Source organism: Lonchura striata, chromosome 10 (genome assembly GCF_050655825.1).
Source record: "Lonchura striata isolate lonStrDom1 chromosome 10, ASM5065582v1, whole genome shotgun sequence".
NCBI classification, from domain to species: domain Eukaryota; kingdom Metazoa; phylum Chordata; class Aves; order Passeriformes; family Estrildidae; genus Lonchura; species Lonchura striata.
In genome coordinates this window covers 16461285-16485275 of record NC_140712.1, presented here as the reverse complement: position 1 = coordinate 16485275, position 23991 = coordinate 16461285, and the positions used below count along the sequence as shown (strand labels likewise).

At 39.4% G+C, this 23991-nt stretch overlaps 1 protein-coding gene across 1 annotated transcript in view; it reads right to left on the bottom strand.

Moving 5' to 3' along the window:
- Nucleotides 1–23991, bottom strand: part of TMC3 (transmembrane channel like 3) — a 197783-nt gene that overhangs the window by 20588 nt on the left and 153204 nt on the right. Inside the window, exon 11 of the mRNA XM_085588326.1 lies at nt 764–23692. Within this exon, the coding sequence (XP_085444452.1) occupies nt 764–873 (110 nt within the window). The 5' untranslated portion in view covers nt 874–23692. The remainder of the gene's footprint in view (nt 1–763; nt 23693–23991) is intronic.

The following is a 23991-nucleotide window of genomic DNA, read 5'->3' as shown; positions in this document are numbered from 1 at the left end:
ATTTTTGTGCTTTGATGCAGATTTCTGTAGATGATTATTAAATCATCTTTTGTGATGATGTCACCACATTTGCTAAGCTACAGCTCTTACAATTCTCTGTTGGTCTATGAAACAGCAGCAATATTCATTCTTACGGAGGCTTAGGTCTAAAAAGCTGTGGTGACTGTTTCTCCCTGAATACATGAAGGGATCTGAAGTATTGCTGCAACCACCAGCCACGAAGTTTCCCAAATGTATTGCTATGTACTTACTGGGAAACTTCCCTGCAATTTTGCTGAAAAGGCAGCCTTTTAATTGCATAGAAATAAATCATAACCTAAACCATGCCATGGAAGAATATATGGGGGACATACTTCATCAGACCACTAATCTCTTGGTCTGCAGTCCTGTCCCTTCAGTAACAGGGGACATTCAAGGGAAATTTATAATTTCACAGGAGAAGAAAAAGAGACTTAGTATCATGCTATACCCTGAACTCTTTGGAGTTACTTTGCTTTATTTACAGTGTTTATGTTTCAGTATGAAATGCAACTTTGACAAGATTAAAAAAACACACACACAAAAATGTTTGAAATACATCTTAAAATACAGAGAAGGATTTTTCTCATGCTCATTTCCATGCTACCACACTGTTACTCAAACCAGACTACCTTCCCCAGTCTGACACACACACTGTCTGCATGAAAGTGAAAAGTCAAGATGCCACTGCCGTGCCAGGCGAAGCAGACTCGCCCCTGAGGAGAGGAGAGGCTGGCTCCCTTACCTGTGGGGAGGCTCCTGGTAGGTGTAGGTGCCAGTTTGCCGCTTCACCGTGCGCTGCTTCTTGCAGGACTTGGCAGCTCTGAGCGCAGGGGAGCCCTGTGCTGCTGCCATGGTGGCAGGTGGGACCCTGCAGGGCTGGGAGGCAGCCGGAGCTCGCTGCTCAGCAGCAGCCAAATGTTATTAAGCAGAGAGCAGCCAGTGCTGCGAGCCCTGAGCAGCACAGGATCAGTGCCTGCTGCTCCAGCCTGGAGGAACTGCTGCTGCCTGGCAGTGCCTTAAAGCCACAGCACACGGCAGCCCCACCACTGCCCCTCGAAGGCCAGGTCAAGGTGGGAAGCAGACTTCAAAGCTTCAACCCTTAATTCACAGCCTAATTTGCCTTGCTGTAGATGAGGGACATCCCTCTGAGTGCCACCCAGCACACTGCCTGGCCCGCTCTCAGTGGTGCTGCCAACAAACACTATAGGTGCTGTGGGTGTTTCTGCTGCCTGTGCTTGACACAAGCTTCTTGCTCAGGAAAAGCAAGGTGGTTTGTGCTTTGGACTTCAGCACTAGAGAAAAATGCAATGGCATTCTCCCACGGGCTTCCAGTTTTAGCGGTGGAGAGTCCCCTGACACCCTTTCTATGGTCAGCACCAACACAACCTCTCTGTCAGCATCTCTGTGGTGCTGGGCTTGGTTGCCAGGATAGAATAAACTGCTCCAGGCTCTTCTGGGGCCAGGGAAGTGAATTTTCAGGGCTTTTCTCCATCACAGAAGTTACAGATATTCTGGTGTCATTATCAAAATACAGCAAAAACACTAGATATTTATAGTTCTTGCAACCATAGTTTGATGCTCAAAAAGTGGGAGTGAAAGGAAGAGTTTGCAGAGTTTTTACTTGTTCCTAACTTGGTATTTTCTCTCCTTAATAGCTCTGCACACAGTGCAGCAACAATTTTGATTACATAAATCAATGGTCTGTTGTAGTTAACTTTTGTTTGCAGTGTCTCACAAAAGGAACATTTAGTTCTTGCTTCTAAATTTCCATAGAGAATAGCACGGGCTGCTTTTTCTCTCCACCCTGAATTAATCTGAAGTATTGCCACTTGGTGAGACTTTTCACTTTTTTACTCTCTATTGTCCTAGACTTATTTAGTTAACTAAAGGGCTAAGTGGTCACAAGCCTTATCTTGTATTGGAAGAGTAAATCCATTTGGTGTAATTCACTGAATTTCTGAGATGACAAGTAATGACCAGATAAATATGATTCTGCATTTCCAAAATGTATCTCACAATAAAGCCTAGAGTTTGCTACCTGGGTGAAGCTTCCCTAGAAATCTGCGAGTTGCATTAGCACAAATCAGAATGGTAAAGAAATGCCCCTATTCAGAGTTCAGCTGTATTCTGCACCACAGAATATGTCATGTGCATGACTATTAAAGCCTGCTAAGACCCACTTACTATGTGGGGCTTTTTCTGTGAACTGAACTCTCTATTCCTAACCTCACTCTGAGCATCTCTTGCACCCACCTCCTTTAGCCCCAGTAGAGACTAAAGCCTTTGGACTCCAGTTTTCAGCTTACCATGGATGGATCACAGAAAAAAATTACTTTTTTCTGTACTGTGTTTTATTTTTTCTTTCATTTGAAGTCTGTAAAACAAAGGCTGTTAAGATCTTTGACATCTCAGTCTTTGTGTACCTTTCCTAAATCCACAAACCTTTAAATGGCTTTCCTATTTGGCTGCCAGTTCACATGACAAAGAAAACATCCTACTCTCCTTTCCTCTCCCTGTCAGACCATTCATCGAGTGAAAGCAAATAGCCAAAAGGAATGGATATCAGCCCAGAAGTCTCCCCTAAAAGTCTTATCACTTTTTCCTAGCTGGAAAAACAAGGGAATTATTCTGGATGCCAGGAACACCCTTTAGAGCTTTGATGCTCAGAGAACTGCAAACATACCCACATCATCACTTTTTTTGACATGCCACAAGATATATTTTCAATTATATAATTTAAAAGTAGGAATATGTTAGTAGAAATGTCCTTCCTTGCCTGTAGTTATTTTCCTTTGCATTTCAGCCAGTGGCACAGCACTGGGGGCAGGTTCTGCTGCCTGTGCTCATGAGGATAAGTGTCCCTTTGCTCAGGCCACTCTACCACAGTCTATCCTTGATTATTCCAGCATGTGCATAAACGTTAATCTCATATTGTAGATAAGCACTCACCCAAATGCCCCAAAACGCAGGTTTTGACACAGTAACAGTCTGAATTCCCCAAAAGACATAAATTAGATCTCCAAAATCTGCAGGAGAGAAGCACAGATATGTCTCTATCTGTACTACCATTCCTCATAGCTTTCCTTGAGATTTTAGATCTCCTACATTTCAGCTGAAGGAACCACAGTGGAGAGATTAAAATCTAACATCATCTATAATTCCTAGAGATGACTCTATTTCACAAATAAAGCAGTATCCTTTAGTGTCATGGTGTTACAGCATTACCAAACCCATTAAAACACTAACATTACTGATTTACATGGATTTAATTGGCTAATGTATGTTAATGTGTCAATGAGGCAGACAAATTTTGTTCCTTTTTGTTAGAAGAAAGTTGAGGGTCTAAAAAAAACAAAGGGACAATTTAAGGCTGACATTTATATAGCTCTAATAGTGCCAGTGCTGGAGGCACATACATCATGTGAAGTTACTACCAAATACTAAAAGCACAATGAGCAGCAAGAGACATGAATTCCGAGCCCATTTGACAGAAGGATGCAGGGAAAATGGAAAGCAAGCTTCAAGGACTTAGCCCTGAAGCTGGCAATATCTTCTGTTGTCCATGATCCCTGCAGCAGCCTCTAAAGAATTCAAGTGTTAACTCAGATCACAAAGAGGGTTTTAGTTCTGCTTTTCAACTCAGCCAGCAGTCCAGCAACCAGAACACCCAGCTGCCCATTTCAATATGCTCTATTGAATCCAGAAACCTGCTTGGGTTTGTTTTAGTCTGAGTGAATACTACAGGGGTTATAGATTTGATTTCAATTGCTATTAACGGGATGGAAAACAGGACATTAGCCTTTTACTGCAAAACTTTCAGCTCTCTGTGTATAATAGGAAGACTCACATTTGATCCATAGGATCATTTTGCATGTTCAAACACTTACCCAGGAAAGAGCTGGGCTGGTGAACTCTGCTTACTGACAATTCAAGGAAACAGTAGGCTTTATTCTTTCCCATATCCTTTATTCCCATAGAGGTAGAGTTCAAATTTTACCCATCATTCCAGCGCTGCAGTTCAACTCAGGACTTTTCAAAATCTTCCTGCTTGGGAGATTCAGAACATCACTGATCTCAATTTCAAGGTAAAAAATTAAGACAGGGACAAATTTTCCAGAAAAAGAGAATATTATCCCTCACATCCATAAGTACAGAAAACAAAGGTGGGGGGAAGCATTTGGAAACACTGACCAAGACAGCTTGTGTATTTTTAAGTGAAGTAATCATCAGTAGTGCTGAAAACATTCACAGACTCCAGTGATAGGTAGTGATGCTGTAGGGCATCCAGGTTTGTGTGAAAACACTGAAGCTCCTTATAGCTAGAGGACCTTTACTTGTAGAGCTGAAAGAACTTAAGATGAAAAGACACATCAGTTAGACTTCAAAGACAGACAGTTAATTCTCAGATTGGAATCTCAGTTCACCTGTTTAGTCCCCAGAGGTAACACAGATATGCAGCTGGACATAAGAGCACTTATGGGATTTCCAGGTAACAGTGCCAAAGCCATTGTTTTCACTTACTGAGAATAAAATTGATCTACTGAGCTCTGGTAAATCATTCTCTCCTTCTAAGACTGTTTGGACAGTCTAATTTCATACAGTAGGTTCTGCTCTTCAATTTTAGCATGTTCATAACTCTTGCTGACATTTATCACACTTGGATCAAGGAGAATGCTCCCATTGTAGTTCAATTTTCTTTGTGAATTCACATCCCACTTAAAAAAGATTCCATTTGAAAAGCTCCTCCTGTGCAGTTAACTGATCTTACAGCATCATGAGATTACTATTTTTATTCTTGGATGAGTTTCATTACTATTAAAATATACAGTTCTGTAACAATACAACTCCAAAGAGAATATATTGAAATCAGAAATTTTTCAGGAGTGTTTTAAAGACCAATGCTAAGACAGAGGCTAAAGAAGAAAACCAAGGGAAGCAAAGGAGCTGAAGACAAACAGAATCAGCCACAAGCCAAGCCAAACACCCATGGAGGGGCAGAACAGTCATTAAAGCTTTTACAGCCAGTTCAGCTAATGCCTTGGCTTGCAGCCCTGCCCTTGCCTTCCTGGCTCACTGTCCCTGGGACTTGTGGCTCTCTGCTTTCATGTGGCAAAAAAGTAACTAGACACCATCAGAAAATTGATTTTTCAAGAATACATAAGCTGCTGGTTCTTCTGCTATGAGGAAATCAGTATTTTTTTGCCCAATGGTAAAATCAGTATTTTCTTTGCCAGCAGTCTGATGTGCATCCCACAGATGTGTGCATTTCACCAGAGACCTTTTTAAAAGCACTGTAACCAAATTATTTTCCAGACTTACGTGAGTCATTACAAGCCAGACCTAGGAGTCAGTGAAAATGAAGATAATTTTAGACTATTTAATAAATGAATTTAAAAAAAGAAATTTCTCATTTTAGATGAAGAAAGGAACTGAAAATGGCAGGAAGTAACAAACAGCCAGAACTTTCCAGAGTGATGATATTTGGGACAACCTTTCTAGTCAAAAGCCTGGAAGAGGTGGGATGTATCTGGAGCAGACATCCATAAAAATCTATTTCTAGTTTCCTTGGGTTTTGTAACATCCACTCAATTTCCCAGGCTAAAATCCCACCCTAATTTTAAAGGCTTTGGCACCGGAATAGTAAGATTAGTTCACCTACTTTTATTGACTAACATCTTCACAAAGGAGATGTTCGTTAAAAATGGGCAAGGAAATTCAGATGAGCTTAATTCACTGCATAAGGAATGTTAGTAATTCTATTACAACCTAGGAGGTTGTTTAGGTACACAATACTGAACTCATTAGCAAACAGTAATCATCATTTGTCCAAGGAAGAGCACAAATGCAGCTCCTCAAATTACTGTCTGCAAAGAGAAGAGCTTATTCCTCTCGCTCTCCAGGATATTGCATCAACACTGTGCTTGGGAAAGCTGGGGGTGCCAGGCTGTGGTTATATCACCTGAATTCAGATCTGAAATAGATCAAGAAACTATGAAGGAAAAACTCTGAAAGTGTAACAGAACAAAAAAGGAAGGCTTTGGAAACTTCAAAATATTACACCCTTGCAGAAAATGACTTTAAATATTCTTCACACAAAGACAGTGTGCTATAAATACTGCAATAACTCAGTGCAATAAAATTGGTCATTTCTTCTTACCCTACCCCAATGACACACCCTCTACAGCTAAAAATAATGATATTCAGACTGATGTCTGTTAGAAGTAGGGAACATGTTATTAATTTTATACATTCTGAGAAGCATTGTGCTGCCTGAGCTTACTAAATATCAGATGACCTTGAAAGTGCCTGAGTCACGGGCAGTTCAAGCTGCAGCCTAAACAACCATCCTAAATCTTATACATCGCCACATACTCATTATCTGGACTTTGTACTTTCCTACCACTGAGGGATTTTCACATAAATTATACAGGAAATGAAGCAAAATGCAATTACATTCTCCAACAGCTCCAAGGCAGATAGATAGCAAAGGCATGCAGCACAGTTCAAGAGTCAGCTTTCAACAAATGTCACCTATTAGGAAGAATCTAAATGAAACATACATCACTAAGCCTCCCACTTCTAAATTATATCATTATCTCATCACTAGGACAAGCAGTTATAAGGTTACAGCGATTTCAAATAATCAGCTTTCAAACAGATTTCTCAAAGGGACTTTTCATCTTTGCTTTTACACATCACCATTTGGACTTTCACATATACCAGAAAATTCTATTGTACTATATTAAATTGAGTTATCCCAATGAAAACATCTCTAGTAAGGTTAACCCAGACACTTAATAATCCATTAGCACCCTCGGTTTTTCAGCATAACAAGTTTTCTCATAATAGCTTTTCAGTCTCAAAAGGAAAAGACACAGCTATGGAACTTCTGAGTGTTCTGAATGGATGGGATTCAGCTGAACAGTGGGATTTTATTCATCACTGCAATGATGAATAAAATAATATTTTTCCCCTGCTTTCAGTGGATGGTAAGTCAGCCCCACAGCCTTTGCATTAACTGCTCATAGCCCAGGTCCTAGGAGACCACATGGAACACTCACATCTTCAAGGGAGGATCCCTTCTTAACCCTTTTTTTAAAGTGAGGGTCTTGGACTTCTTTGTTGCTTGCATTTGGGGGGCTTTTATGGGTGCTACCCTCAGTGCAAAAGCAGTAAAAAATAATACAAAATGCAGTTTACAAACATTAGGTAAACACTAGCAAAATCTTGATGCATATATTTCAAGTAGTCCTTTCTTCCCAGGATCTCACCATGCAAACACCTTTTTCTGCTGCTAAATTAATTATCACTGAGGTTATGGACATCAAGTGTTTGAGGCCAAAAGTTACAAGAAAAGCCTCAAATCATAAAGCAGTGAAGAGACTTAGTTGCTGTGGTAATGATCTCCTCCCTGCCAGCACACATTAAACACATGCTGGTTTTTGTAAGTAAATCTATTGTGTTCACTGGTCTCATGGTACGTTTGATTTCCTCTGTAGGTGGAATGTTTTGAGAAAGCTCTTTAATAGCCAGCATGGGCTTTGCTAAATTAACCCATCTAAGATTTGAGATGTGCTATGAAGATGCACATGAGCAGCCTCTAAGGCTCAGCTCAAGCAGAACAGTTTAAATCTTAGTAAGAAAATTATGACTCACAACCTATCATTAATATTTAGCTTTTCATTATTATTACACAACAAACTAAGTCTGATTTTTTTTTTTCCACTCCCCTTTTTTGTATTTCCTGCTTATGGTATAATCATTAAGTTCTCATTACAGTATTTAATTTTCACACTTTTAAACACCACCATATATTCTTCTCAAGGTTTTAAGATGTGCAGTTCTTAAATTTAATTCTTAATTTAAAAATATTTCTAAGGTGACACCTAAATGCAGAAAACATATCAAAATAATTAAATAATTTTTTTAGGTTTAATTAAATGAGTGCAATCACTTCATTACTTGTAAATCATCTTAGTTGTAACCAATACTGATTTGTTTAATTGGGTAATAGGTTTATATGCTTAAATAGCTAAACTAAACCAACTCTAAGATAGGAAGCTATTTAATTCAGCCTGTGCAGACCTTTAGATTTGTATTGTATTTCAAAGCACATAAAGGTGAACAAGAAAACAGAACTATTGAAAATATTGCTTTATGGTTTAATTAGTCCTTTCAGGATATATTCTTGTTTTTAAATAGATAGCATATCTATCAATAGATATACCTCCATGTGACAGGAGGAGATGAGTGAAGGATACGAGAAGCCAAGCTGGAATTGCTGCCCTGAATGAAACCCTGGTGATTAATTTCCCCATCAGATGCTGGGCGGGGGCAAAAGCCATTCCCACAGTTATTGCACGTATGAACTTAAATCACCATAAGGATCGGTGCTCCCAGGAGAACTTCGAGGACTTGCAACACCCCTCTCTGCTGGAGGATGCTGGCAGGCAGGCAGCTTTTGGATTTTCCCTGCAGAGATCCGAACGCTCCACCCTGTGGCCAAGCTGCTCCCTCGTCAACCGGTTCCTTTGGGAAAGGTGTTTTACCTTCAAGAAAATTTCGATTAACTCTCGAGAAAGTAGCAAAACATTGGAAAGAAGGTGTTTTCAGCTAAAAAAAAAAAAAATAAATAAACACCTCAATAAATTCTCCAGATACTGTCACATGTATCTGGTTTAATTCAGAACATTGGATGGCCACAGATAAACCCGAGAGCACTAAAGACACAGGAAAATGATGTAAAAGTCCAGAAACAATTAAATCCCCACTCCAAGTCCATATCAGGGTTTAAAAATCAAAGATCATTATTTTCATTTGTTAATAAGGTGTGAGAAACTAATTGGGAAAAAACCCACCTATATATTATGCAAATGGCTTTTATTATCCTTCTTCCTCTCTGAGATATGTAAACTGCTCCACTTTTTCATTTAGGGTTGAGGGTTTTTTCTTTTACTTTTTAATACAAGAAGCATTAGGAATGGAATGTTTTTTACTTTAACCTTTTTGCTTAATTCTTCAGTGAAATTGTTAAGCACTACTTCTTCCATATAGCATAACTATTCAGTGTGACATTAAGTGCTTAATATCTGCAGGTGAATAGATAAACATATATTGTTATTAACATTTATCCACAAAAGAATCAAAAAGAAGGGGTATTTGGGCTCCCATTTAGAAAAATATCATCTGCTGAAAGGTGAAGTTCTTGTAAGTAATTAGGTGTTTTTGATACTAGAGGCAGGCATCTGATTCTAATGAGTGATGTTTCCCAGAAATGTGAGCCCATTGTCTAATTTTCATAAAACTAATTTCTTTCTTCTTGTAATGATGAATAATAAAATCAATATATTGGAAGTGTCAGAACATAAAACAAGCTTGGAATGCAGAACATGCAATTTGTCACATTCATAGTCATTTTTGAAGACAGTAAATGAAACAGTTGAAATAGCACTGATATTTCAGCTGCCAGAGCATACTTCTGAAAATTGCTTTCTCAGACGAATAGTATGATCCACTGTTTACTTATTGTGAAAAGTCTCCTTGAAATAAAATTGAGGGGTGGTGCATTCAATACTGAGTGCTCTGCTTCTCCTGCACACCCAAACCATACAATTTCTGAAGAAGATAAGTTTTTAAGTACCAAATCCAGACATTTAAGTGTTCTGTTTAAGAACAAGGAACGAATCTGATTTTCTTGTAACCTGATTTGAAATTTGTAACATAACCTATAATGAAGAAACCAAATCAATGAAATTAGGAACCTGTACTTCTTTAGGAGAAAAAAAAGCCAACAGCATAAATCCACAGACCTGCACAGAAACAAAACAACTGGAATCTGAGATGAATGTAGCTTAACAAGATTCTAGCATTTGAGATGACATACACTGATTATCTGGAGCATTTAACATCAATGTGATTAGCTGTAGATCAACTAGAAACCAAGAATATCTGAAAGGGAAAGGTTCAATCATCTCAATGTTAGAAGGTAAAAATCCTCAAGCATGTATGAAATTCTCAAGCAGCTATTCCTGAAGGTCACATCCTGGCCAGTGCAGCACCTTACAGGAAATTCCAGAGTGGAAAGAAAAGTCAAGGCATGAAAGCAAAGCCTAAAACATTTGTCCCCTGATTAGGGGAAATATCTGCAAAGTACAACTTTATAGAAGTGGGAAAACAAGCAGACAGCAACAGGAAGGACTGAGGGGAGCAGGTTTCACCAGACCTAGGGCTGGAACCCAGGATGCTCTGAGTCACACCATGTCCAAACCAGCCTGAAAGGAGTTCTGAGATACTGCTGGGATGAACAGGTGTTGTCTAAATGTCCAGATCTCAGAATATATGAAAGATCATTTAGCAATGAATTTCACTGGTTGTTCATGGGCCATGTGTGTTTCAGCAAATAACATGAGTGACACATAAAGAGAAATTGTCAGGTTAGGAAAATTCTTGAGATTCCCAGGAACAGAAGTTATAGGGGAAACATTGAGATGTCTGAAGATCTTTTGGCAACAAACATATTTGAAAACCCGGGCAGCCACATCAATAATTACTATACCTCTGGAAATTACATTTCTATTTAGCTCTCATATCTCATCACATCTCAGTTGACAACTGCTTAATCAATTTATGATGCTTTTTTACACAAATGTAGGTGGTTTGGCTGTTTAATAATTTTTATGCATCTGTTGGGGATAATAGTCTCTGAGCATTTAAATGAGTGCTACAATAAACTGCAATTCCCTGATCAAACTGCAAGAAAAGTAGTTTTGTTTTTGTTTTTTTTTTTTTTAATACTTTTCTGTGCTTCAACTGAAGCACAGTTGAAAGAAAAACTTCATTGGGGGACCAAAGGCAGAGAATTTAGAAGGCAACAAAGACTACAGCTTCTGCTCTTCACAAAGCCTTTTGCCATGACCTCCCATACATTTAGAACACAGGCATTTCCAAGAAATCATTTCCACTCTGCCCACCAGGCCAAGGAAACAAGATCATTAAGAACCAAACCTGAGGACTGGAATCTTCCCATTGTCAAATGGATGTTTAAACATGGTCAGCTCACCTGGAAATGGTGGTGGTGGGGCAGCCTGCTAGGGATCTGCAGGAACCTCCCCTAAGGATTCAAATAAATTGTACTCAGTGTGGTGAAATTATTTCTAGCTGGCTGGGTGAACAGCCTGTGATACCTTTGTGTCCCAAAAGTGCTTCTGGTGAATCACTGGAAGCAGAAAGGGAAGCTTCTCCTGGAATATTTAACAGCACCAGCTGGAGCAAAAGGCTGACTGCTAGTAGTGGGATAAGCACAGTCAAAAGGCATTAATAGTCCTTAGAGAAGAATCCATGAAGTGAATGGCCTGTTCCTCCATCACTTCATCCTGTCAGGACAAATCAGCTTGCTTGGTCTCTGCCTTTCTGTAAGCTGAAGAAACAAAACCCTCAGGAAAATGATTGCTATTTCCAGTGAAATGAGCAGCTTTTCTTTCATTGATTTGCAAAGCAAAAAACTGCCAAGAAGACACAGAGAGGAAGACAGGCAAACAGTTATGAAAAAGGAAATACCATCCCCAAGCTGAATTTGGCTGGTTGAGTTGGCAGGGTGGGATCAGAAAGGGTATAATCAGAGAGAGCAGAAAAACAGAATGCATCTGAGTCGATGGGAGGAGGAAACATAAATAGATTGTTCAGCCTTGCAGCCTACTGGTGCTGCTGTCAGACACAGCCAACACTCCAAGGCTCCTTTGGGAAGTCGTGTGCTCTGCCAGGACACATGAGATGGAGCTTCAGCAGCAAAGGGACCTTTCCTGCTTTGCAGGCAATGCCCCAGGCTCTGCATGCTTACTCCTGTAGTAAGTCTATGATAATGAGAGAGGGGGAAATTTGAATGTAGGTGAGAAATCTGTGAGAAACTGTATGTGCAGTCACAACTCACTGGCTTGTGCTGTAGGACTCTGCCTACTGTGCCCCAGGAAAAATTCATTGTGACAAGGAAGCAAAGGCTAGGGATGAGTCTTTCCCAGGCAGGCTGTGCTGCTGCCAGCTCAGTGTCCCAGGCTGGCTGTCCCGGGTGACCAGGCACGGTGTCCCCACGAGATGGCTGCAGAGGCTGTGGCATCGCAGCGAGCACACAGAGCCCCCAGCTGCAGGGCTCAGAGCACCTCCATCCATGTGGCCACTGCAAGAAGCTCCTTCTTTCAAAAATGCAAATCCTTGTGACATTTTTCAGAGCATCATTTTTTTTTTTTTTAACAAAACAGAATTCAATAATTCTCCTATTTTTATGGTTTTGTTTTCCCCTCCCTGTTTGGCATTTTGTCCTGCTCATTTTTTGGTTATATACTCCACACAATTCAAATAATCAGCATCGGATTATTTTTTCTTTCTGCTTTTTTGAAATCAATCTTGTTTTGGGAAGTACCTTTGAAGCTTCTGCATCTCTGTTTTCAGCAATTAGGCTTTTTGTGTTAATTACACTGATTGTCAAACCTTCCATCTTTCCCATGCTTGGACGCCATTCACTGCTCACGGTGCCTGTTCACTACACCACCCATTCCTTTCCATTTTGGATTTTTTGGTAACTGGCCATGCCATTTCCTAGCTTGACACCAGCTCTGGGTCTTACACTCCAACTCAGCCAAGGAACATATGCATAATTCTAAACACAAGCTTGAGCAGGAAAAGCTTGGCTGGTCACCTAGCCCTGACAAGGAAGATCAACAGCACCTAAAAAACAGCCTCAGGTAAGGACTCCCACTCCCTCTGGGTGTCAGCAGCTGAAATCCAAGTTCTGCCTCATGTGTCTGCAGCAGTTTTAGCATGGGTAACACAAACACTTTAGTTCAGGGACAGCTACATGCCTTTATGATAATTGTAATTTTCTGAGGACGGTGCTGATTTTAGCCTGGAAACCTCTTTTGTAATGGATAGTAAATGTCAAACAACCCAGAATCCCTTTTTTAGCCTATATCTAATAACAGCCTTAGTTTGGAAAGTCCCACGGAGAAAACCTACATATGATTTCTCCAAAATCCATCTCTATCCCACTCTTGGTTGAACCCTGGCTCTTTGTCATGTTTCTCTGCTGTTCAGAATTGATACACTTGTTCAAATCCATTAATTATGCCTATATTGGAGCAAACTTTGGCTAAACAGAAAACCAAAGCCTGCCCAGACCAGCTTTAGGCATGATTACTTACAGATTTACATCCCCATTTTTACCATGAACCCATTTTTCAGACTGATTCTTCTAAAGTTTAAACAATTGATGCCAGCCTCAGCCACAACCTCAGCATAGAAGCCAACAATCTATTTTATCCTTTAAATGTGCCCAACCATTAACCAATTAAAAAAATAAAAAAACAAGAGAAAATCTACCATCACACATATATTTAGTACATTTGGGTTTTTTACATCCTTTTTTTTTCTGCCCCAAGAGGGAACAAAATTATTCAGTGTCAGACTTCCATGGACCTTGTTCATCAGGGAAAAAAAGCTTGGTCTAAATTTTGACCATGAATAAACCTTCATGGCCCTATCTAAACCCAGTCCCTTAATTTTCATTATTACAGTGTATGCAGAGTATGTGAGTCACACAGATATCCCCTTTGGATAAGGGCACAAAGACTTTGTTCTAAGCCCTGAATGTGCACATTTAAACTTCTGAAATCAATTCACATGGCCATTACTAGCTGTTGTTTCATGCTTGTGGATTTGAGGTTTGGCTCTTATTGGAGAGTTGATTGATTAATTTCAACATTGCAAAAGCCTCATTTAGCCATGGGGACATTTCTGGAGTTCAATTTTCTAACTGAAAACCAACAATAAGAGTACATTAAAATTATCTCATTTTGAACCTCTGAATCTTTTCATAAGAACTTGCATATGGACATCTTTCACATTTATTTTTTAAAAACACTTTCAGTCATTGTGTCATTGAAATTAGGTATGTATATGATTTTTCCCCCTATTTCTAATTATAGAATCTAAAAAGGATTCTCTTGTAGCTTGCTTGCAATTTACAACCTCTAAAAAGTGTGGCAATTAAGACAGAGTTAAGAGACCCTCAAAAAAGGTCCAGAACATGCCATGTATGTTGAGGTTCAAGAAACAGGCATAAATACAAGAGAAAAATGCTAAACCAGGCAAAACTGTTTATTTTAGAAAGATCTCATTACTGAAGCAGAAAGGACAGTTAATCACTTTGCTTCTGTTTCCCTGGGAAACTGTTCCATTAATGGCATTTCCCACCAAGAAAAGTTAGCAATTTATTAATATTTTATTTGAAATTAAATCAAATTATGATCATTTGAAGAAAGTAATATAATTGCAATTTAATCTCTTTTCCATTTTCCCTTCTAATTCAATTCACTGTGATAAAGAGTGTGAAAACCAGAGGGGGTGGATTTTTATATCTATACTTCTTAGTTGTGAGAAAAGAGTGGGTAGTTGTAAATATTTGTGGAAACTATAAATCTTAAAAAATTAACATGAAAACATGGAACACTTTCATGTGCAATTCAAAAATCAGCCTTTGAGGTGAAACAAACTGTGCCGCAACATTCTAAAATTTTTAAAGGTAGTTAAATTTTTTTATCTAGGCTTGGGAACAAAGGAAGCTGGAAAATAATGATTTATCAATAAACAGACAGATACAAAGCTATTGTAACAGCAGATGATGGATAAGAAAAGAGTTACTTCCTCTGGTCAAAAAATTACTGTTTTCTCCCTTTCACTGAAATTCTGTTGTGCTTGACTGTAAAAAAAAAAAAAGAAAAACCTGCTAAGAAACAATTTTATTATATATACATATATATAAAATACATAACAAGCATTTTCAAATCAGTGATGAACCCTAAAAGTTTTGGAATATTTTAGATTCTGAAGTAGGATTTGTTTCCCAAATAATGACATATGGATTTTAAATATTAGTAGCAAATAATTATTCAAATATATTATTAATATAAACATTACCTTTATATCCATTTGTTTTAACCCATTAACTATCCTGCACGTATTTCATTTTTCTAAGTGTGACATTAATATTAATATATCTGCATATTATTTAAAATTAGGGAAATAACTGGAATATTAAGATTACTATGAAATTGTTTGCATTCATACCACTTACATCTGCTGTGTGAAAGGGCTATATCAGATATTCTGAGCAGACTAATCAAGTGCTGTAGGCTTTTCTAGTTATCTCTTTTTCCAGATATTACTGTAGTCATTACAAGTGACACAACAAACTATGCACTGAACAAAAGACAACTCTTGGACTGAAAATAAATCTTGTCTAGTTGGGAAAAAAAATTATGCATTGAGAGCAATTCCTTCTCAGGACAGAAATGTAAACTGACTCCCAGAGAACAGCAGCCTCAGGAGTCCGAGTCCTGGGGAACCCTGGCAGGGCAGCAGGGCTATGGGTGGGGAGGATGGGATGTCCTCTACAGCATTTATCTCCTGTCAGTGCTGCCTAAGAGAGCCACATCTGTCTCCTCCTCTGGCAGGGACAGCAGGCTCCTAGAGGTGGTTACTCATAGGATCCCAGAAATATCTGTACATGAAAAGGAAATGTACTCCATCCCTTATTTGGCTAATTAAGGAGAAACCCAGTCTTAGCAGTTTTGAGAAAATCCAAGACAAATTTAAGCATCTGGTATTTTCCACTCATCTCTTCATTTGGGCTTTCTTGGCATGTGAGCTGGATTTTTGGCTGATTTCCACTACAAGCAGAGAAGAGAAGAAGTCAAGAAGTGTCCTCACTTTCCCACCATTCATCTTCACTCTTTTCCCAAAAAACAGTGATAAGGCCAGAGTAATCTCTATGGGCATCCCAGGCATAGTGGAACATCTGACTTCCTTCTAAAAAACTTATACTATATGCAGTTGCAATAATTTTGACATATTTTCTCCACACATCAAATTACTTAGAGAGTCCTGATGGCTCTTTTGGCAACTCCTTTTCTTGCTGCCTCCTCAGCTACAAAAGGCTGTTTTTCTTGTCAACCCTAGCTGCATTAGCAGGGGAAAAAAAAAAAAAAACAAACCAGAAAGAGCTTGCCAACCAATCAGCAAAAGAATAAAAATCTTCCCCCTTCCTCTACAAATATTTTCATATATCTACATTCTGTACAAATAACTGTATGTTCCCATGTTTAACCAGGAGTTGCACTCATTACTGAAAAAGAAAATTTCATGCCATTCATCTTCAAAATGATGGTGTGAGAAAAACATTCAGCCTCCTAATGGAGCTTATTTGACTTCACTTTATCAGGAACATAAGTTTACAACAGCTGATGACCAAAATAAATAAAACCTGTTTCTTGCACATGAGGAATACAGGTCTTGCACACATTCTCATTAAACAGTTCAGCTTCAGTCAAGCAAGACTACAGTGAAATGTAGTTTGAGGTCTCATGTTTAACACCAGGAGAAGAAATCACAGCAATATAAATTTCAGTTTGATCTCCAACGCAGACAGTTTAATAGGCCATGATTTAGCAAAGCATTTAAGCAAATGTTTAAATCCCATTGATTTAAGTGGGATTTAAGTACATATTAAGTACTTAGTTGAATTGAGGCCATACTGTGAAGGGACTCTTAGAACAAGGAAAGCACAGTAGGCTTTAGGGATCTTTATTTACAGCTCAGATGTTTAACTTTGCAAATTTGGCTTAGGAACCTGTATAATGCAAAAAGGAGCCAAGGACAGACTGCAAGAACATTTGGCTGCCCAGGGTCACTTCAGGATAATGCAACATACCAATACGGGATTTAGTTTCTAAAATGCTTTTATCCCGAAATTTACCACATATAATTTATAATTAAGCTGACTTGCCTCAATGTGTCATTCAGCAATTGTATGTACAGATCTCTGATGCTGCCAAATTTCTTGTGCTCTCATTTATTCTTTTCTCATTTTTCCCTCTCACTTTTAACCCCAACCTTCTAGTGGCAGGGTGAGGAGGAGGCATATGGCATTTGCTGTTTGTCAATCAACTCTCACTGCAGAACTAGAAATATAAAAAGCTAGAAGCAACAAGTGTTTCATCCTGGAACATGAAAATGTGTTTCCCCAAGAGGGGATCAAAACAGATACTTCACTTAAAGGAGCTCTGTTAAAATGATATAATTTCTCCTATAAGTGTATCAAAACTGTGTTGTGGACTTTGCTAAATATGGTAGCTGTAACAAAATATTATATTGAATATAGGCTGACTTTTAGCTATTTATCTCTTTCTTCTTGACCCCAGATCTTGTCTGACTCATATAACTTATCTAACTCTACTGACACTATTGCAGAAGACTGAACTATTTCTATTTGTCTTGCAGAGTAGGAGTTTGCTTTGGAGGACATTAATAACTCTTGTCAGTTTTTCTTTTTGGAAATCAGCCTACTTCCAGAGAGCTCTGGAAACAGGAAACAGAACATTATATCATGTCCAAACACTGCATTTAGTAGGGAAATAAAGTCTCAAAGTTTTAGGGAATCACCTAATCATGTATTAAAAAAGGTTACTCTTGAGACTTCTTATGTAGCAGTATACCCTGAGACTTATTAGAAATCTTCTTGATACTGTTTTTATGGCAGTCCAAATAACAACATGATCAAATTTTAGACATCTAAAAAATCTCTTTAATTTCACTACTTGGGCTTGGCCTATTTCTAATCAACATCTAGTTGTATAGATAACACTGTAAAAATCAATACTATCCATAATTCCATAAATAAATAATAAAGAGTATTTTATGATAGTTAAGAGGGATAGCAATGTTTTCAAGGCATTTAATTTGCTGTGGGGAAAGTATCCTAGCAAAACTAATCCCTGGTTTATACATTCAATATTCAGATTTGTGCTGAACAAGTTTGTGAAAGTACTGCGAGTAAATCTCACCCTTTCCTGACTCCTACCAGGTGGTAGATTTTCAGAAAAATCTTTTTTATTCCAAGAAGACTCAGAGATCCATTTACAATACAGCCACAACAATCAAAGTATTTACAAGCACTCACCCTGCTCAAAAACATACAAGTGCAAGGCCAGTTTAACTACGTGAAAAACTGATTTTCTGTCACTGTATGCGTTTCCTGGTAATTAAACCCTGCTAAGGTTGTATCAGCCAGGGAAAACCCTGAACTTTGTGGATGCCTGGGGAGATGAGCACACACAGCCTCAGCACACAAACCATCAGCCCCACTTGCTCTCACCTGAGTGCAAAATACTCTAATTCCATTACTAAGACTTGCTCTGGATTTCTTACTGGATTTCTTAGAACTAATCCCAGCCTGACACCCAGGACACAGCAGTCTCTGGGCTCAGGCCAAATGCATTTCTAATGATTAGCAGATAAATTAGGGAAATACTGAGCCTATTAAAATGAACATACTCAGGAATGTAATTGGATAGTGAATTAAATCATTCCTTTCACACTGATTAAACCAATAAAACAGGATGATGGTTCGTGCTCTGAAAGTGTATTACCTGACATTTCATCATAAAATCTGTCAGAAAACAAAGAAGAGTAACTAAGCTTTAGAAACAACATTCAGAATATAATGGCTATTTAAAAAACAGTCGATGTTCCCACTGTAAATACCTCAAAGTAAATTTTTACACTACCCAAAGTGTAAATATTTACAGTGGAAAGAAACTATTTTTTTCTTCATTTTCAATCATCACAAAACACATTTTTCTCATTTGCCTCCTCAGCTGAATGAAATATTTTTGATAGTAGTATATTGTGGCTACCAAAATCTACTTTGGGAAAAGATTTAGGTAAACAACTAAAGAGGATTACTTTTCTAGGAAATACACTAGAGATTTCCAAAACTTTTTGATTTTACTTGTGGTCTCTCCAGACAGGCTAAACTCCCAAGCAGCAGGAAGCAAGTAGCTTGTCTACAGTAAAACAATGGTTCTGTGCTGGAGAGGGGGGAAATTAACAATTTTTCAGTAAACTTTCTGTTCAGTATATGACTACATTGAGCCATTATCAGTTTTATTCCAAGTTTGTGTTGAAAGCTGTGCATCTTAACAAAATAAAATACCAATTAATATCCAATTTCAATTGACCTCGAAGTAGGAATCTCAGGAATTACAGTAGGTGCGAGAATCTCGTGCCTGTAGAGTTCAAATGCTCTCAGCAGCCACACCCCAAATGTCTTTGGGTTTTGTTTAAAATACCATGTGAAAGCTTGATGCTTTGGGACACTGTCAGTGTCTCTGTTCTAGAGGGTGCAATGTGGGACTGAGCTCTGACCAGGGCACCTGCACCTGGTGAGGAGGCTCAGGAAAGCAAATCCCAAACGCCTGCCCTGCATCCTGTGCCCTGCTCTCTGCCAGCCCTGCATCCCGTGCCCTGCTCTCTGCCAGCCCTGCATCCTGTGCCCTGCTCTCTGCCAGCCCTGCATCCCGTGCCCTGCTCTCTGCAGAGCTGCAGCGCCAAGTGGAGAACTGGAGCAGCATTTACAGGATGTGTCTCTTTTCAGACCCCAGGAGAACTGGAGCAGCATTTATAGGATGTGTCTCTTTTCAGACCCCAGGAGAACTGGAGCAGCATTTATAGGAGGTGTCTCTTTTCAGACCCCAGGAACCTGAAGCACTCGAGCTGATGCTCCACAGGCTGCCCAAGCCCTGGCAGCCATCCAGCAATCCCAATGGAGAGATCAGGAGAGATTCATTTCCTCTGCTGCTGGAGTCAAGCGTGCTGCTGCAGGGTAAAGCAGCACTTCTTGACCTCACCCTGGTAAGATTAGACTGCTCCAGGTACCTGAGTTATTTCAACACAGAGAAAGGCTCCACTGCAGGTTTGGCTGCTCTTTGCCTTTCTTTGGGTTTGTGGCTATCAGTTCATCACCTCGCTGTAGCGCCAGGGCTCCTGGCAGGCACTGCTGGCAGCAGGGCACAAGGGACAGGCAGCTCTGGGGCAGTGCCACCACCCCGCAGTGCCACACTGACCATGGATGGGGCACACCCAGAGATGAGACTTCCAAAGGAATCTGCTGGAAACCCAACTGGGCCTGGGAAATCAATCAAGGAATCATCCCGGATGAGAAGGGAATTTACTGAAGGAATTATCCAAATGAGACTGGAAGGCTGTAAGCAATGTAATATGTTGTTTATTTCCAGCATCTGGGGGATATATTATCCCTCAGATAAAGACTGAACCCATAAGAGGGTAAAGTTATTTGGTAAAATCACCACAAACCAGAGTCACTGTATCTTCAGAAGCAAAGCTATTTTCAGGCCAAAAAAGAGAAAGATTTTTGAATTCTCAGCTATAAATGTTCAAAACATTCCATGAATATTTTGACAACCCCTTAGACATGGCCAAAAGCCCAGGCCTTACAGCTATTCTTGTTTCCATGACATTGGCATCAGGTGTTTTTCTACAATTTTCCACAGGAACCTTTTCCTTGTCCTCCACAGCTTATGACCTGTGTAAGGTTACTGAGAAACAATTCCACAGACAACAGTTTTCCCTGTAGCTTTCTCCATTTTTATAGGTTATGCTTTATGGTTTGAATGTACTGAAGTAGACTGAAAAAGCAGTTATTTCTTTCAATGTCCTTCAAGTTTTGTACCAGAGCTATGATTCTATTACAGACATTTCTGCTTGTCTCAGTGCCATTTGTAGCTTGCTTTTAGATGACAAAGTGTGTCCATCTGAATTCCTGCTGATAGTTATTTAAGAATATAAAGCAACTAAATTCAACAAGTACCCCTATAATCAAACCCACAATTATCTCTATAATTAGCTCTTTTTATGATCTTTGTTTTTTCATAATAGGACAGCAAAAGACCAGGACTTCTCAGACAGTAAAAATAATCAAGAACAGAAAATAAGATCAAATATCTTTGTTTTACCAACAATTTTTAGGCTCAGAGACCAGCAAGTCTGTGGAAAAGTCAATACACAGACTTGTGGGCACCATTATATAATTTCCTATTGCTTTTCCAAGAATCCCATGATCATTTAATGTGGCACTTGCAGGAAATATATAAAAAAGGAGTATTGAAGACAGAACTGCAGCAATGTGATGACATCAATACAAATGCAAATATAAGAGATTATTCCAAGAATGTTATTAAAAATAATCAGCTCTATGAATGCTGGGAGCCCAGGATGGGTGTGCCAAAGTACCTCTTTGGAAGGCTATTGCCAGCAGAGTACAGAAGGCACAATCCAATAAATGAAGAAATGCTAAGGCTGATACATTACCAACACCTGAGGAACCACCCAGATCCTAGGAGGGAATAGCAACTCTGAAGTGAGCACAAAACCACAAGACCTGAGGTTCCCAGGGGTCTGAGGAGACACCCATCTGTTCAGATGCAGCCAGCACAAAATATTCGCAAAACATTCAGTTTTCCTTTGTGCCAATTATTCTATGGAGCAACAGCCCAGAGGACTGACACCTTCAGAGTTTCACTTGCATTTGGGCACTGAGAAATGGCACCTGCATCTCAGCCCAGCCCCGGGCAGGGGGTCCAGGAGCCCTTTGACCAGCCTGGCACTGCAGAAACCCCCAGGACAAGCCAAGAGGGAGGGAGGACCAATATTTGCAATATTTGCAACAGCAGCAGCAAGCAGGGGGAAAAATCCAGCTCAGGCTGTCTTCATCAGGGTTTAATCTACCCCTGTGCCAGTACAATGCAAACTGTGTTAGTGTCAGCTGCTACTCTGAGATTTATTAAAAAGGAGTTTTAATGGCACCTTCAAACAGTATCGTTTGTTTGGAAGAGGAAAGTACTTGTGATTGCTGATATTATGCCCAAATACACTTAAGACTCTAAAGGCTATGGGCAGTAGATTTATTAGAAGCAAGTTTTAGCAACTTGTTTTCAGTCTATGTCAAGCACTCAGTGGAGGGGAAGAGATCCCCCTACCAAGAATTCAGTTAGTAACAGTGATCCCACAATGTATTCCCTCTGCCTGGGCACTCATTACTCATAAAATACTGAGCTCTGAATACTGGCTGAAAACACTGCTTCCAAACGAGAAATAGGGCAGTGGGAGAGAATAGGGAATAATAACAATAAAAAGAAGGACTTCTGAAAGTTATAAACCAATAAAAATGAGTCTAAACATTATGAGGTAGAAAGCAGGAATTGTTAGAAAAATGCCTACACAGGAAAGGCCTCAGGCTTCTTTTCATGGCACCTATACCAAGTAACTTGGAAATCCATAGGTTTTCTTTAGTATGTAGTAACTACATACTAAAATATCATAGGATGGATCAGGTACTGCAGTTCCCACCTTAGTGATTCTCAGAGGAAGGTGAGAAATTTATGAAGGGCAATTATAGGACAAAGAGAATGGTATCAAAACCTCTACAAAGGAGGAAGAATAGTCCTTTCAGAATTTTACAGTCCACCTGCAAATACACTCTAAACTCTTACTATCTCCTCTGACAGCCAGAGGTGTCTGCAGGATGCACATGTCCAAGAATTCCCCATTGGCCCTAAGCTCAGCTGCTTCCCAAGAACCTCATTCTGCAAGCCCTTAGAACAAATTTGCACTAACATCACGCTGCCCTGGCATTTCCTTCAGCTCGCCCTGTGTGTGCCACAGTGTGTATAATCCCTATTGAAGTAAATAATGTTGTTTCTCTGGCACTTGATGACTTTCACCTGGTAACTGGAGAAGGCTCTGGTCATCAGGACTGGAAATGAATTTTCCCTTTGTCTCTGTCGGTGTTACGCCCCAATTTGTTTTTTCTGTGTAAGGCAGTCAGGGACTCAAGATGGCAATAGAGAGCTGGAAAACTCATATTCCAGCAAAGAGCTATAAATATCCCTTTTGTTGCTTAATATGTTGTTAAACCACTTGCTAGAGAGGCCTTTAGTGTTAATCTGCCCATCAGTCTCTCAAAAATTCCCATCTAAAATTAACAAGTAGTTTGGTCAGTAGAGAATGTTTATTTGCAGTTTCACAGCTCTCAGTTTGCAGAATATTATCTGCTTAAAACATAAGCAAACAGCCACAGTTTAGGAAAGCCAGGACTGTGAAAATTAATTCATAACCTTATTTTGCAGTAAATTTAAGTGTTAGAAGATTTAGCAACATTTAGCATACTTGGGATATATCATATGCCTTATGGGCAAATATTGTATTTTTTTTTCAATGGCTATCAGTGAAAAATATGATTTTAGAAAGCAAACGTGTGTTTCTGTAAAGAGGAGGTTTCTAGTTCCCTGCTGTGCGTGGAACCACCCTACAACACAAGCAGGGTGCTGGGTTTCTGGCTTGGCTTTGAGGCTGCTGTGCAGAACTGCTGTGTGCTCCCTGCCAGCTGCTGCCTTCCATCCCAGAGGTGGCAGCCTGGAAATGATGAATGAACTAATTCATACAGTCTGCAGCTGAGTGTCAGAGATATACCTAATATACATTACATATGTCCAGATATAAGGACACAAACTAAATTTGGGTTACTAGCGCTGAAAAGCCAAGGAGTTGTACAATTATCACATACCAGTAATTTGCCATGTTAAATACATACAAAAAAAGGTAACATTTTCTACAAGATTATCCTTAATCAGTCTTTGTTCCTTGAAGATCTTGTAACAGTTTACCTCTTTCAGCCTAAGTGATTCTGCCTGCTGTGTGAAGGGCTGGGCCAGAGCTGATAAGGGTTTATCCCTTCACTTCTGTGGACTTCACATCAAGTCTACTGCGCCTGCCAGGAGACAAAAAAAATATTATTTTTTTAACTAGAAAAGGCTAATTTATGCTTAAGCTGCTGTTTCTGATCAGAGCAAATGTTGAAAGCTTTAAAGCTTTAAAGCTGATTACAAATTAAAATATCTGTGTCCCCAAATGCTTGCCTAACTTCAAACAATTGGCTGCTGGGCAGGAGCTGCAGGGACAGGTGTGCTGAGAACTGACACCTATTTCAAGATCAGAAGAGGGCACTAGGGCTTAAGTTATATTCAGCATAATCCCAGACAAAGAGAGAGGGGGGAGAAAACCAGTGAA